The 16,393-nt window shown below is 45.3% G+C and overlaps 1 protein-coding gene across 8 annotated transcripts in view; it reads left to right on the top strand.

The window, feature by feature from the left end:
- SHROOM3 (shroom family member 3) overlaps positions 1-16,393 on the top strand; it is a 327,033-nt gene that overhangs the window by 299,673 nt on the left and 10,967 nt on the right. For 7 of the 8 annotated variants that reach the window (XM_045056183.1, XM_023253022.2, XM_023253027.2 and 4 more), the window contains 3 exons: positions 4,193-5,089; positions 6,250-6,741; positions 10,072-10,222. In XM_045056183.1, the coding sequence (XP_044912118.1) occupies positions 4,193-5,089; positions 6,250-6,741; positions 10,072-10,222 (1,540 nt within the window). The remainder of the gene's footprint in view (positions 1-4,192; positions 5,090-6,249; positions 6,742-10,071; positions 10,223-16,393) is intronic. The other variant, XM_023253023.2, reaches the window with a different exon arrangement.

Below are 16,393 nucleotides of genomic sequence, written 5' to 3'. Positions count from 1 at the left end.
CTCTTGATCTCAGCTGAGGTCTTGATCTCAAGGTCGTGAGTTCAAGCCCCAAGGTGGGCTCTACACTGGGCGTAAAGCCAACTTTTTTTTTTTAAGTTTATTTATTTATTTTGAGAGAGAGAGAGAGAGCGAGAGAGAGACCGAGCAGGGGAGGGCAGAGGGAGGGAGAGAGAATCCCAAGCCTGAGGCGGGGCTCGATCCCACAAACCATAAGATCATGATTTGAGCCAAAACAAAGAGTCAGACACTTAACTAACTGAGCCACCCAGGTACCCCAAGCCTACTTAAAAAACAAACGTGTGCCTGGGTGGCTCAGTTGGTTAAGTGTCCCACTTCAGCTCAAATCATGATCCCACAGTTCATGAGTTTGAGCCCTGTGTTGGGTTCTGTGCTGACAGCTCAGAGCCTGGAGCCTGCTTTGGATTCTGTGTCTCCTTCTCTGCTCCTCCTCCACTCATGCTCTGTCTCTCAAAAATAAACAAACAATAAAAAAATTTTTTTAAACAGAACTTGACGAGACATTTCTCCAAAGATGATAAAAAATGCCCAACAAGCAGATGAAGAGGTGCTTCACATCACTAATGATGAGAGAAACACAAATCAAAACCATAATATACCACCTCATACCCATTTGGGTGGCTACTATCAGATATATCGAAAGGGATGTGGAGACGTTGGTCCCCTTGTGCAAACATGACTACTAGGCTCCTGCCACCTCTAATTTATAGCTCAGTAATAAATGTCTTTCCCTCCACCAAAAATAATTGTTGGTGAGATTGCAAAATAGTCTCCATTGCTTTGGGAAACAGTATGTCAGTTCCTCAAAAAAATTAAAAATCTACCATATCTGAGCATACATCCTTAAGAGTTGAAAGCAGTATCTCAAAGAGATATTTTCACACCCGTGTTCATAGCATCACTACTCACAATAGCAAAGAGGTGAAGCAGCCCAAATGCCCATCAATAGATACAAATGTGGTATATACATATACTGGGATATTATTTAGTCTTAAAAAGGGAGTCTGACACATGCTACAACATGGATGAACCTTGAGGACATTATGCTAAGTGAAACAGGCTGGACACAAAAGGACAAATACTCAGATTCCATTTACATAAGGCATCTATAAACTAGTGAAATGCATAGAAACAGAAAGTAGAGGTTTCAGGGCTGGGGGGAGGGAAAAGAGTTGTTGCTTAGGTATCGAGTTTCAGATTTACAGGAAGAGAAAGTTCTGGAAATCTGTTGCACAGCAATATGGATATACTTAACATTACCAGACTGAACATTTAAAAATAGAGTCATAGGGGTACCTGGGTGGCTCAGTAGGTTAATTAGTGGCCTACTCTTGATCTCAGCTCAGGTCATGATTTCACGGTTCATGAGTTCAAGCTCTTCATCGGGCTCTGTGCTGACAGTGTGGAACCTGCTTGGGATCCTCTCTCTCTCCCTCTCCCTCTGTCCCTTCCTTGTTGGCTCTCTCGCACGTGTGTGCTCTCTCAAAATAAATAAACTTAAAAAAATAGAATAGTAAATTTTCTGTGTTTATCACATTTTAAAAAAAAAGCTATGAAGGAAAAAAAGAAGACTAATTGCTTTCAAACTCCATTCTTGAATGTTAGGATTCCTGGATACCTGTGAACAGATGTTTGTCTCTCACACTCTAGTATAAAAGAGACTCAAACATCTCTTTCACCCTATCTTTTGTTCTTGAAAACATACAAGACAATCCCCTAGGAGAAGCATTCTCAACTAGACTAAGCATTTAACTCCAATATTACCTTCAAAAATATACAATTGAAGTATGGCTCCTATAAACTAAGAAGATTCAACATAAACTAAAAATATATGAAAGATTAGAGGTGCCTGGGTGTCTCAGTCGGTTAGGTGTCCAACTTCTGCTCAGGTTGTGATCTCTCGGTTTGTGAGTTCAAGCCCCACATCAGGCTCTGCACTGTCAGTGCAGATCTTCTGTCTCCATCTTTCTCTATCCCTCCCCCGCTCTCTCAAAAATAAATAAACATTAAAATATATATATATATCTCAAAGTTTATTTGGGCTTTAAATAAAGGATAAATATTATATTTTGTGGGGTTTTTTTTAGTGATGCTTCCCCTTTTAAAAAAGTCTCAAGATACAAATATAATAAAATGAAGGTACCCAGGTTAGTCATTAAAACTGATTCCAGTTATTCTGTGTCCTATTAGAGGGTATGGAGCTTGAAAAGAGTTTATATCCTACAGTCTAAACTGCAGTTGGGCAGAGTTGTTCAACAGACACTTACTGAGAGAGTCCTTTTTTTCTTAAGTTCATTTATTTATTTTGAGAGAGAGAGAGCACGTGAGCATGAGTAGGGGAAGCAGAGAGAGGGGAGACAGAGAATCTGAAGCAGGCTCCACAATGTCAGCACAGAACCCGATGCAAGGCTTGAACTCACGAACTGTGAGATCATGACCTGAGCTGAAGAGTCAGAAGCTTAAGTGACTGAGCCACCCAGGCGCCCCCAAGACAGGACTTTGTACCAGGTACTGAGGATACCAACATGAGTAAGACATGAGAGAAAAGCCCCCCCCCCCACCGAATTTCCTGCCTCTGGGTTTTCAGTACCCCCATTTGGGAACCCACCAAGAAGTACAAAGTAGCCAATCTTAGATATTGAGACTTTCCTGGTAAAGATACTGCCTCTGAATGAAAAGGATATCTGAGGGGAAGGGAGGGGCTGCATCCGAGAGAGAGATGGGCCCCTTAGCCATCTGCATTTATAATACAGAAAAAATAACATCCCGAGAAGAGCTAATTTGGTTCTTTGCAGTCTTCTCCTTCCATATGCTGCATTATCCTTGCCTGGCACTTGGATGGTTTTGTGGCAGGCCTGGGCTGGGGTTCTCCTGGGGACTGAGCCACAGCTTCCCTCGGGACTCAGATCTGCAAAATGAGAAGTTCCATCTGCTCTCCAGATTCACTTGCATACGAGTCAAGGAGCGCCAAATGTGGAATTTTCAAATTAGGGTGGTTTGCCGGCGCTTTGTTTTATCCCCACGTTAACTCTTGGGTGGCAGCAGGCAGTGCTACAGATTTCTGTTTTGTTTTCCTTTCTTCCTTTAGAGCATAATGACAAAAGTATTGGAAGTTGTTGGGTTTTTCCTCAGAGCCTAGATAGAGGACAGGTGTTTAGCTCACCACGTACCCCATTTGCCCATTGCTATTGCTCTCTTTCTCCAGAGATGATTGCTTATTAGCTCCTTGGGGAGACTCCCCTCCTCCTCCTGACCTTCCATTGTAAAAAGTGAAAACGGGAGGAAACTGAGGGAAAACTGTAAATAAAACCGTCAAGTTCACAGCCCACACAGGTGCTTTCCAAACAGACCTCTCCCATGGGGATCACACTGGGACTACTTTCCCGAAGTAGTCCTGAAAGGGGCAGAAGAAATGTACCTGTTTCCTTTTATACCCCAAAGCCTGCCCCGAAAAGCTGCCTTATGTGGGATGTGTAGAGGGGGTGGGGAGGTCAGGCAGAGAGAGCTAATAAAAGGAAATGCCTTGTGACCCCCATGTCTACCATCTGACATTTCCTGTAGGACTGTATGTCTGGAATGTTTTTTTTTTTTTTAATTTTTTTTAACGTTTATTTATTATTGAGAGACAGACACAGAGCGTGAGCAGGGGAGGGGTAGAGAGAGGGGGAGACACAGAATCTGAAGCAGGCTCCAGGCTCCGAGCTGTCAGCACAGAGCCCGATGCGGGACTTGAACCCATGAACTGTGAGATCATGACCTGAGCTGAAGTCCGTCACCTAACCAACTGAACCACCCAGGAGCCCCTGGAATCTTTTTTTGTTTTTTAATGTTTACTGTTTATTTCTAAGAGGGAAAAAGGGAGGGAGACACAGAATCTGAGGCACACTGCAGGCTCCAGGCTCTAAGCTGTCAGCACAGACCCTCATGCGGGGCTTGAACCCATGAGCCACAAGATCATGACCTGAGCAGAAGTTGGACATGTAACCAACTGTGCACCAGGCGTCCTTTTTAAACTTGGTTCTTTGTGTGAGCAGCCTGAGGGACAGTGTGTGGTTCCTCTGAGGCCCTCTGAGGCCCTGCTTCCTAAATGCTTTTCCCGTCTGTGTAATGAACTTAGGGTTCAGAGTTTGCCCCTTCTGAACTGTAACCCTTGTGTTTGTATATCCTGCTCCAGGTCCGTCAGTTGTTCAGAAAGAGGCCACGAAGACATGCTGTTGCTCAAACACCATCCTAGCCTTCGTTGGGGTGGTTCAGGCTGCAAAGCAGTTGGTGATTCCTCTGTACCCAGTGAATGTCCTGGACCCCTGGACCATCAGAGGCAGGCCAGCAGAACAACGCCTTGCCCCAGGCTGTTGCCCACAGGAATGCAAGGGCATCTCACAGACACTAGGGCTGCATCCCTGACCCCGCTCAGCTCAGCTCTGCCTTCCCCCGTTCCCTCCAGCTCCCAGGCTGCAACCGATCAGCTGACTGGAAGGGACTGTCAGACAGGGCAACAGCCTCTTCCTCCATACACCTCAGCAGTGACCCACAGAAGCAATGGTCACAGCCTGGTCCAGCCTGCCAGTCCAAGAGGCCACGAGCCCAACAGCCCAGAGCACGGGCTAGAAGAGGCAACGAGGAAGCGGGTCTCGTTGCCTCAGCGGCCTGCCCCACCTCGGGTGAAGTGGGCCCACACGGTCAGAGAGGACAGCCTCCCTGAAGAATCCTCGTCACCTGATTTTGGAGACCTGAAGCACTACAAAACACAGCAGACTCCTCCAAGCTCAGGCAGCACTCTAGACTCGCCTCTTGGGGCCCCAAGCACTCCAGGGAGGATCTCCCTCCGAATATCTGAGTCGGTCCTGCTGGCCTCCCCACCACCTCGGGAAGATGATGATGATGAGGTGTTTGTGAAGGACTTGTACCCCAACGCCGCTTCCAGCCCCACATTTGAACTTCCCCCACCCCCACCGCCTCCGCTGAGCCAGGACACCCCAGTGAATAGCTTGGATGACTTTCCTCCACCTCCTCCCCACGCTCTGTATGAGGCAGAGCTGGACAGTGAGGATCACAAGGAGCCCTGTACCAGGTAAGTGGGCAGACTCTGGATAGGGCAAGCCCCCAGCTGAGGAACAAAAGGGTGCCCCTCTCCAGTAAGAGTTTTACCCTGTAGGCTCCCCGGATCCTCTTTTCATTGGCCACAGGAGAACCCTGTTGTGGACATTTTCTACAGAAGCTTAAGTCGCGCGACTGGCAGAATGGTTTCATTTGTTTACCTTGGCAGGTTGTGACCCTAGTACCCCATACTAGCATCGGGAACAGAGGAACAAGAGTAGTGAAAATGGACACCAAAGCCCAAAAGGCATAGTTCACTTCTGTGGACACGATAAGTTCAAAGGGTCTTAAATAAATAGCATCCCTCATTCCTGCTTGAGTTCTGAATCAGTTAAGAAATAAGACAAAGGAGGAAGACATATAGAAGACAAAAGTATCGCTCTTGTTACTGATAGAGCTGATACTGGAAAATATGGCTCCTCTCTTGAGTGTAAGCGAGCCTCCTGATGGTGAACCCCAAACAGGTTTACCTGCCTAGTCTCAGGCCATGCTAGATACACACTGGTGTGTGTGTGTGTGTGTGTGTGTGTGTGTGTGTGTGTGTGTGTGTGTGTGTGGAGGGAGAGAGAGAGAGGTGTAGATTAGCCTAGAGGTAGCCTCACTCTCAGAAGAAAGAGAAGAAGCTGAATTATGGACAGGATATGGTCAGCTTTCTTTCCACAGTCACTCCGTGTCCATTGGAAAGGATAAAGAACAGAGCTAAAGGTCAGTAATGTTGAGGGAAAACCTCTCGGAAGCCAGAAGAATAGAGAAGAAGCATTTCCCAACAAATACTTCCCAGGACAAGCAGTCTCTAAACACCAAGAGAACACGTTGCCTTTGCGATTAACTCCTTCTGTTCACCTGGACCTTTCAGAAAGCTCTAGAATCTCACAGCAACATTCACCAAAACTGAATTCCTACTAGATCCCTTAAAAAGTTACACACTCCCATGTGACCAACTGCTGGGGTGAGGAGAAAGCCCTCAGGACCTTGCAATTTGTGGGGAATGATAACCTCAGGGCATGACTACCTTGCCCCCACCCCACCATTCCTCATGTGGGAAGCCACAGCCCTGATGTGGGAAACTTCTCCTTCAGTCTTCCTACCCTTCTGTTGACTCCTCTCTTACCCTCTCTTTTTTAATATCCCTAGCAGCTCCAGCAAATTTGCCAAGGTGACGGTTGCCAAGGAAAGGCCCATGCCTGGTACAGTCCATTTGGTTGGCAGTCAGATACCAGCTTCCAGATCGCAAACTTCTATCAAGGGTTCAGAAGCCAACGAGACCAACCCACCCTCCACCATGGGCACTCTGCCCCAACTTGCTGGGGCTCTTGGCAAGCAGCCAGGCCCCGGGCAGCCATCTCCCATCCACAACCCAGTCAGTGGGACTCAGAGTTTAGAAAAGAATGTTAATTCTGGTCCTCAGAAGACCTCAGAAGACATCAGAACAGAGGTTCTGGCAAAGGAAATTGTCCACCAAGACAAATCTCTGGCAGACATTTTGGATCCAGACTCCAGAATGAAGACAACTATGGACCTGATGGAAGGTTTGTTTCCCCGAGATGTAAACTTGTTGAAGGAGAACAGCATAAAGAGAAAGGCCATGCAAAGAACTGTCAACTGTGCAGGATATGAAAGCAAGAGGTAAGTCCCTGGTAATGCCCTCAAAGAGACTTATATTTAATCTCCTTCCATGGGGGTGGTAATAGGTCTAGGACAACTTGTGTGACATTTTCCTGCTTCCAAAGATTCTGACCCAAGAATGACACGCCATCTCAGCCTTAGCAGAATGGCTCTGAGGAGTAGAAAGTGGGGCAGACTGACCTTGAGTTACTAGGCACTTGCCCAACAGCAAAAATAGTAATAGTGGTGACAATTGCCATTAAAACCATTAATATTGTTGATGTCTTTGTGTTAGCCCTTGTAGTAATTTTTTATATAAACATCATCTCACTGAATCTTCACAAGAACCTCCTGAGGTTGCGACCAATCTTACCTCCCTTTTACAAGTGAGGTCACTGAAACACAGAGAAATTAAGACTGCCCAACCAAAGCCCCAGAACATGTGAGTGATGGCATCTGGATTTGAGCTTGGCCCGGTGACTGTGCCTGGTGACTGTGCCTGCTCTCATAATGATTTCACAGTGCCCCTAACTCAATAAGCAACAGAGTCACCTTTGCAGACAGCACCACAGGGGTCAGTGCTGAGTGGCAGGGAGAAGTGGTGAGCAGAGCAGAGGCCTCCTCAAGGTGGAGGTGAGCAAAGACTTCTAAGAAGGAAGAGAGCCCAGGGCGCCTGGGTGGTTCAGTTGGTTAAGCATCTGACTTTGGCTCAGGCTGTGATCTCACGGTTTGTGAGTTTGAGCCCCCCATTAGGTGAGCTCAAGCCCCATTTTGGGTGAGCCCTGCTTCTTTCTCTACCCCTTTCTCTCCCCACCTCCCCCTCTCTACCCCTTGCTCACTTGTACCCTATCTCTCTCAGAAAAAAAAAAAAAAAAGCAAGCCCAGACAAATGGATTTACTACACTGACATTCGCCCTTTTCAAGAGTTAGGTGGATGTTGTGTAACCCTAAAAATCAAGAGAGATCTGAATGTGGATGCAGTCTCACGGTGTTGTTCAGCCAGCGAGCCTCTGCTCCTGAAGCTCCCTGATGGCACGTGTTTACAGTCGTGCAGTGCGTCCCAGCCCCCAGCCACAGGGGTGAAAGGACCCTGAGCAATCTGTATTTTTCATTCTTTTGATTTCTCCTGGGTGATCGCATATTTTCTTGTATGTTTGATTTCCTTAAAGGACTACTATGGGAAAGGTTCAGAGTGGTTTTTGTTTTCTTTTTAATTTTCATTGAAAACTATGTGGATTGATGGATTGGTACTCCACAGTTAGTGGCTTCTAGACTAAATAAAAACAGAGCTTTTTGTCTAAATTTGGGCTTGCCTTTAGAAATTTCCAACTGATCCTAACTAAATTACCAGCAGGAATACTATGTTTTGATTTGGGGGAGGGGGAGAGAGGAAAGAGCGATGGAGTCCTTACAAGCTCTTTGATAGGTTGTTGGAGACTCTCCTAATACAAGGCCTGAACTGTCACCTTGTCCGTCCCCTTCTTCAGATTTGGCAGACAGAGACTTACTGAGGTGAAGTGACTTATCCAGGGTCAGGTGGTTAGCACACATTTACTGAGTACCCACAATGCGCAAGACAATCAATCCACTGGGTTCCACGAAGGACCCAAAGATGGGTTTCTCTGGGTGTGTCAGTTCCCCGTGGGTAGGTGTCATAGATCAGTTAGGGGCTTCCATTCATTCTGTTCTCTGACCACTTGCTGTAAAAAGGCCAAGACAACTTACAAATACATTCTTAGCAAAGTATTTCCTAGCATTATCACTGAGAACATTTGTTCTCTTCATTTAGAAATGGAATAGTCATGTAGCTTTTGCAGCACAGAGACCTGGAGGAATTTCAAAAGGCTGGCATGCGCCATCTTCTGGTGAAAACAAGCAATGTCCTATTGTGCATGAGACTAGCCATTGTGAGGTTTAGTCAGTCAAAAGCCTGAGAAGCATTTGTAATGCTATGAATATATGGGGGGGGGGGGGCATATCAGAAGACTTCTTTCCTATTTTTTCAATTAACTGAATTAAATGTAACTATATTGCTTAGAAGAATAGTCCTATCAAACAGGAAATGAGTAAAAATGACTTCTTCTGTGGCTCTTTATTCCAAAGTAAAATGATGGCCTAGATGTTAAAAATAAAGTCACAAGATTGAAATACCTCTCCAAGAGAACCTCACCTACTTCCATAGAGTCATTTATTCAGTTAGTAGGCTCTGACCTCTACTCTGAAAGACAGCTTGGTGATAGTCAAACAGAGAACACTAGACATCAGGTTTCTCAATTCCTAGTTTGTTCCCCGGCCTCGAAACCCCTGCTGTGTACCTAAGGAGTAGACTTCACATCTCTTGGCCATTGACCAGAAAGCTGTAGATTTCTTAGGCTTATCTGGGCTGTCATGCTTATATGAGAAGGAAACATGGCCAAGTGTCCATGCAACAATCATAGTAGGCATCAGAAAGATGACAGGTAACCCTGGAAGAGTAGGAAATAACCCACAACTGGAGATGGTGCAGCACCTTCAAAATACCCTCACACTCAGGGACTCATACTTTTTATATATAATTTATTGTCAAATTGGCTTCCATACAACACCTAGTGCTCATCCCAGCAGGTGCCCTCCTCAGTGCCCATCACCCACTTCCCCTCCCCCACCCCCCATCAACCCTCAGTTTGTTCTCAGTATTTAAGAGTCTCTTATGGTTTGGCTCCCTCCCTCTCTGTAACTTTTTTCCCCCTTCCCCTCCCCCCTGGTCTTCTGTTGAGTTTCTCAGGATCCACATATGAGTGAAAACATACGGTATCTGTCTTTCTCTGACTGACTTATTTCACTTAGCATAACACTCCAGTTCCATCCACGTTGCTACAAAAGGCCAGATTTCATTCTTTCTCATTGCCAAGTAGTATTCCATTGTATATATAAACCACATCTTCTTTATCCATTCATCAGTTGATGGACATTTAGGCTCTTTCCATAATTTGGCTATTGTTGAAAGTGCTGCTATAAACATTGGGGTACAAGTGCCCCCATGCATCAGCACTCCTGTATCTCAGGAACTCATATTTATCACAAAAGGAGAAACACGTAGGGAGGTCAAATGACTTATCCAGAGTCATCTAGCAAATCCACAGGCCTGATGTCCAGTCTCCTTCCCAGCACTCCCTTTGGTGTTTTCCAGCCCAGGTCTGCCTGGCTTCCAAGAGCCCTATACATAGTAATCACTCTTTGGTAAGTATTTGTTCATCCTAATTTCTGGGAAGGGAATGAATAACATTTTTTACACCTTTCTGAATGCACAGACATGTGGTAAAATGAAGCTTCTGGAATGTGCTGTGTACTTTTTTGTTCTTTATGCCTCAGGAGTGAAGACAAGGAGGCAGTGGGCATGCTGGTGAACTGTCCTGCCTACTACAGTGTGTCTGCTCCCAAGGCTGAGCTTCTGAACAAGATCAAGGATATGCCAGAGGAGGTGAATGAGGAAGAGGAGCAGGTGGATGTCAATGAAAAGAAGGTAAAGGAAGAATTGAGGCCTGTGTTCTGCTCTCTCCAAAAAGAGAGTCAAGGTCCGAGCAAGGATACTGGCTCCTTAGGGCAGGAGAGGAAGAAAGGTCTGTCACATCACCAACCTTGCCCATACGGTCCTTGGACTCCTGACTCACATGGCACTTTGAGTGACTTCCTCATAGCTTTCCTGTCATTTTCATCTTTACAGATGACAAAAGTGAAAGTCATTACAGGGAATAAGTTACTTCCTAAAAGTCTCAAGCTGAGACTAAAACCCAGGTGCCCTACCTTCACTTAGTCCAAAACAGAGACCCCAGCTCTCTCCTCTGAGCTGACCAGCCAATGCCCGCAGTCTGTAATTTTCCTTTCATGTTTCGTGGCGAAAAGGGAAACCAGAAAATATAGAAACTTTAAGGAAAAAGACCGATTGTCAAAAGACACTTCTGAGAGGTGGTAATGTTAATCTTTACGTTCCCCCAACTCTGTCTGCAGCGCCCCAGTGAATAGCTTGGAAGCACAGCACTGAAATTTAGTTAGCATTTGATACTCCTACAGAAATTTTACATGTAAGACATTTTAAAAATGACACCATGATGCCGCTGCTGTCTTCCCACATACCCTGAAGATCTAAGCCCAGCTGTGCCTGCCGGGGAGAAAGTTCTTGCCATTCCGCCTTCCCTACAGCCCCGGAAGGGCCACCTGCCACTGAGTTTTCAGCTCTTCATACAAGCCAGGCCCGTACACTGAAAAAGGACTCTCTGTTCAAACGCTTGTCTCTTGCTGAGCCTGGAATGTAAGTGGTTCTCGGTGGTACCAATCCCAGGAGAAGCCTTCTTAGGTGATTCTATTTCATTTACTCCATGTGTCCCAGGCTCTCTTGTTTGTGTGTGGAACGAGACCACAGGACACAGACCCTCGAGCAGGGAGTAACGGCGCAGGAGGATTTGGGGATTTTAGAAGCACCTCTGTCAGGGGTGTTCTTCTCCCTCCCACTGCTCCTGGCTCCATGGACGCACAAGCGCACGGCTGGCACTGTAGTACTGAGCTCTCCCAGCCCGAGGTGTTCCCATTTAAACACCTGCTTCATGGCTCCCCTACTTCCGGCATATCCCTACTTCAAATGCCGCCGAATGCCCCCATTTAACGGGTCCTCCGATGAGGGGAAAAAAACACCTGCTCTAGTCTCTACTTATCCCAAAGAGGGAGCTATATAAACACCATTACAGGTACCAAGTTGCCATGGTGCCTTTCACTGAATATTTTACACTTTTTTGTTTCATTTTTTTGCACGTAGAGATACCTTATTTTATAGTAGCAGTGTGACAAATTACTCGTTGCTTTTTTAAAAAAAAATGCTTTCCCATCAGTTTATTATCAGCCTCTCACTCTGATGATTATATGGCAAAAGTATTTTTAGATTGAGAGTATAAAGGCACAGAGGATTAATCCTCACAGGAAATAACATTAGGTACAATGTGCTGAGCACTTCTTACCTTGTTAAGTGTGGGCTGTGTTTTTCATACTGCTATATTCTCTTTATTTCCACAAAACTGCTCTGATACCTATACTGCCACATTTTACACCGAAGTAATCAGAATGAGTCAGAAGGAGTCAGGGCAAGAGAAGAACATCAGGCATTCAAGACAAAGGGACTGGCCTGGGTAAAGACCCAGAGATGTGGAAAAACACAGGGAGTGTCTGTACTGAAGAAGGGTATCGCCAGCAGTTTGATACTTTGGAATGCCAAACAAAAAGGCTCATGCCTCAGTTAGAAATGACCAAATTTAGAGGATCACACAGGAAGGCAGTGGATCCCAGAAGTCAAGGCTGGGAGGCTCCACAGGGGCCAGAAGGTCATGGAGGTCACATAGGTCTTTGTTTGAAATCCTGAAGAGTTCAGATCTTACTGCATGGCACTAGAGAATCCTATGAGATGTTTTTAATGAACTGCAAGCTTATTCGTGCGTAATAGAATTTTCATTAGCGTCATTTGTGTTTATATTCCTGACTTAAAATCAGAAAATATGGAGTGCCTGGGTAGCTCAGTCAGTTACTCATCCAACTTCGGCTCAGGTCATGGTCTCGTGGTCCATGAGTTCGAGCCCTGTGTCAGGCTCTGTGCTGACAGCCCAGAGCCTGGAGCCTGCTTCAGATTCTGTGTCTCCCTCTGTCTCTTGCCCTCCCCACTCATGTGCTCACTCTCTCTCTCTCTCAAAAATAAACATTAAAAAAATTTAAAAACAAAATATAAAGGGGCGCCTGGGTGGTGCAGTCAGTTAAGCGTCCGACTCTTGATCTTGGCTCTGGTCATGATCTCGTGGTTTGTGAGTTTGAGCCCCACATCTGGCTCTCTGCTGATGGTGTGCAGCCTTCTTGAGATTCTGTCTCTCCTTCTCTTTTGCCCCTCCCCAGCTTGTGTGCTCTCTCTCAAAATAAGTAAACTTAAAAAAAATTTTTTTTTAAGAAACAGAAAATATGGAGAGGGGCAGAGAGAGGGAGAGACTCCCAAGCAGACTCTGTGCCATCAGCACACTGCCTAACTTGGGGCTCGAACTCATGAGCCGTGAGATCACGACCTGAGCTGAAATCAGGAGTTGGACGTTTAACTGAGTGAGCCATCCAGGTACCCCCAAAATATGTGAGTTTTAAATGATGTTGTAGAAGGCATCTATTAATATTTGCAGCATAGAGTTGAAAATGCAGTTCCCTTCCTGATATACAGCAAGCTTTTCTAAGGGTGATTTTAAAAAATTATGCTTCATCAAGATTGTTCCAAGGCAGAGACTAGCCTCCCACCAGCCTTCCCAAAGAAATAACTTATTACCTGATATTTAAAGTTACTAGTAACCTAAGATACATCGCTAGTCATGAAATTCACTAAGACTCAATGGAAACCAGAGTCCCAGTTAATAAATATTTTTAAAAATTGAAATTAGCCTTTTAAACCAATTCTACTTTATATATTTTCTATGTATACATCATAGATGATGAATTGTAATGTTCCAAGTAAACAGAGGTTTGAAACACTTTCATTGTCTGAACTATCTGAACAAAAAATCTAAAGACAGTCTAATAATTAGAGCTTTAAGTTCTTTGCCTAACCCAGCTATGTCTATTAGGCAAAAATCTGCTTCAACAGGTCCCATGACTCTTTATTCCGAAGGCCAAAGGGCTTTGGCTTAGAGACTTAGTGGAATATTTCAGAAGGCAAAAAGAATCTGTTGTTCCGCAGAATTGGCTTTCCCCAGGAGATCATTAGTGACCCAGATGGTTCTCAGCTGCCCATTTTTGTTGCTCTTCCTTCATTCCTCAAGTTCCAGATTTCTCTGTGGTCTTTCTTCCTTTCAGCCTGAAAAACCTCAGTCTTCCTTCCTTCCTTCCATTTCTTTTAAAATAGGTCTACTGGTGACGGTTTCTCTTAGTTTTCCTTCATCTAAGAATGTCATTATTCTGCTGTCATGCCTGAAGGATATTCTCACTGGATATGGAATTGGGGGTTGACTGTTCTTTTTCTTTTAGCACTTTAAAGTTGTCATTCCGCCTTCTCGCTCCCATGGTTTCTGACAAAAACTGCACAGTCATTTAAATATTGATTCTCCTGTATGCAATGTGTTGTTTTTCTCTGGCTGCTTTCAATTTTTTTTTTTTTTCTTGGTCTTCAATTGTCACCAGCTTGATTATGACGTGCATGAGCCTGATTTTCTTTGGTGATTCCTATTTGGCATTTACTGACTTCTTGATTTAGGTCTTTCACCAAATTCAGGGAAGTTCTCAGCCATAATGTCTTCAAATATCTTTTATGCACTAATCTTTCTTCTGCTTTTGAGACTCGAGTACCACAAATATTAGACCTTTTGATGTTGCCTCACAAGTCCCTGAAGCCCTAGCTCATTTTTAAGAATCTGTTTTCTGTCAGTTCTTCAGATTGGATAATTTCTGTAGGACTGTCTTCATTCCACCAGTAATTCTCTTAATTTCAAATATAGTTTTGAGTTCCAAAATTTCCATTGACTCAGTTTTTTGTAGTGTCTGTTTCTTTGCCAAAGACTTCTGTGTTCAAGAGTGCTTACTTTTACCACGGAGGAAGGTTATAAAAGTTATTTTAAAGGCTTTGGAAATCCCAGCACTGGGGTTTCCTCAGGATTGTCTTCCCCTGGGAATTGCTCATGTTTTACTGTTTTTTTGGTTTTTGTTTTTTTAATATTGGGTAATTTTGTGTTGTATTCTGAACATTTTGAGTATTACGTTTTGAGCCTCTGGGTTCTGTTAAAATCCTCTACAGAATGTTGATTTTTTTGTTTTCATTTTAGCAAGCAATGTATTCAGCTTGACTACAAGTTCTTTTTGTGTTTAAAGTTTATTTATTTTGAGGAAGAAAGAGAGCAGGGGAGGGGCAGAGAGAGAGAGGGAGAGAGAGAATCCCAAGCAGGCTCTGTACTGTCAGCACTGAGCCAGATGCAGAACTTGATATCACACACTGTGAGATCACAACCTGAGCCGAAATTAAGAGTCAGACGCTTGACTGAGCCACCCAGGTGCCCCTTGACTATAAGTTCTGTCCCACCTTCAGGTGCCAATTCCAACATCATTTCGGTTTTCAGAGCCTTTGCTTGTTGCACAGATCCTTCCCAAACATGCACCATTCAGAGGTTAGTCTGGGACTCGGTTAGTGCTTCTATCATAGTTCAGTTCTCAGAGTCTTTGTTGTGCTGCTTTGGGTCTACTTGAGCGTGAGCCTAGGACTTCTGTCAGTTCATACACAGAATTAGGGGATCTTCCTTCTGGCTGTTCCGTGCAGTATTCCCCCCTCCCCCCCCCCCCAATACTGTCTGGCTCCCAGCCACCCCTCTTCCTGGGCCTCTGGCTAGAAAGACCAGTTCTCATGACTATAGCAGCCTGGGCTGCTATGCTGTTCTGCATGGCTGGGACCTCCCTCAATAAAAGAGAAAGAAAAAAGAGTGGGAATTCCCCTCACACCGTTTGGACCACTTCCTCTGACCATAAAGAAGACTTGTTGTTTTTGTTTTTGTTTTCGCTTCTCTCTCTCTCGGGGTTTTCAGTGCCTGTGCCCCCACTGCGAGTGCAGCTCAGGGAGTAGAGCTACTCTTGGGAGCCAGGGCTAGGGGAAGAAAACAAGGAGGGTTAAAAACAGGATTTCCCCCACACGTTTTAGCTCGAGGAGGCCCCTTTTTTTGGTCCTTTGTTCGAAAGGCAGGACTTTTCTCAGAGTTTTGCTGCCACTCTCTGCGTGCACTTCAGAGCTAGAACATAGAAGGGGGAGGCAGGCAACTAACCCCCATTCCGGGTCATTCTTCACATTTGGCTCTCCGTCCCGACACGCTGCCATCCTTCGCTTTACAGAGTCCCCTTCAGAGTCCAGGGATGTTAGTTGTGGTAAGTGGGGCCGGAGGCGGCAGGGGGCGTATACCATGTTGGCTAACGCCAGGAGTCCCTCACCCTTCCTCCACCCTGGGGTTTACCAGCAGGGAGAGAGCTGACAGGCATTTTAGAAAAGTCTCTCTGGCAGCTGTGGAGGCAGAGGCGGCAGTTGGGAGGGTGTTACAGGGAAAGTGACGGTACCTGTGTAAAGGCAGTGCAGTAGGGGCTGTGAGAAACAGGTGGATTTAAAAAAAGCGGGGGTGGGGGGGGGGAAGCAGAGTGGACAGAACGTGGGGACAGATTAGATGTGGAGCATGGTAGAGAGGAAAGGGTCAAGGATGACTCTCGAGCTCCTGGCCTTACATGGCTGTCATAACTGAAATAGGGAAACAGAGGTCATTTAGGGAGGGAGGATGATGGGCTTAGTTGAATTAAAAAAAATTTTTTTTTAATGTTTTATTTATTTTTGAAGGAGAGAGAGAGCATGAGCGGGGGAAGGGCAGAGCAAGAGGGAGACACAGAATCCGAAGCAGGCTCCAGGTTCTAAGGTGTCAGCACAGAGCCCAATGCGGGGCTCAAGCTCAAAAGCCATGAGATCATGACCTGGGCCAAATTCGACACTTAACTGACTGAGCCACCCAGGCGCCCCTGGGCTTAGCTGAATTTAAAGAAATTTAATACTGTTTCTTGTCAGAGTCCTGATACCCAGAACCAAGAGACCGTACTAAGTAAATAGGACAGCGTTCTGATCACAAGCCTTCCTGAGAGGAAGTGAATGGTAAAGAGCCACTCTTGCCAG

The sequence above is a fragment of the Felis catus genome, chromosome B1, assembly GCF_018350175.1.
Source record: "Felis catus isolate Fca126 chromosome B1, F.catus_Fca126_mat1.0, whole genome shotgun sequence".
NCBI classification, from domain to species: domain Eukaryota; kingdom Metazoa; phylum Chordata; class Mammalia; order Carnivora; family Felidae; genus Felis; species Felis catus.
The sequence above is the reverse complement of the archived record's forward strand: the minus strand, read 5'-3'. Positions and strand labels throughout refer to the sequence as shown.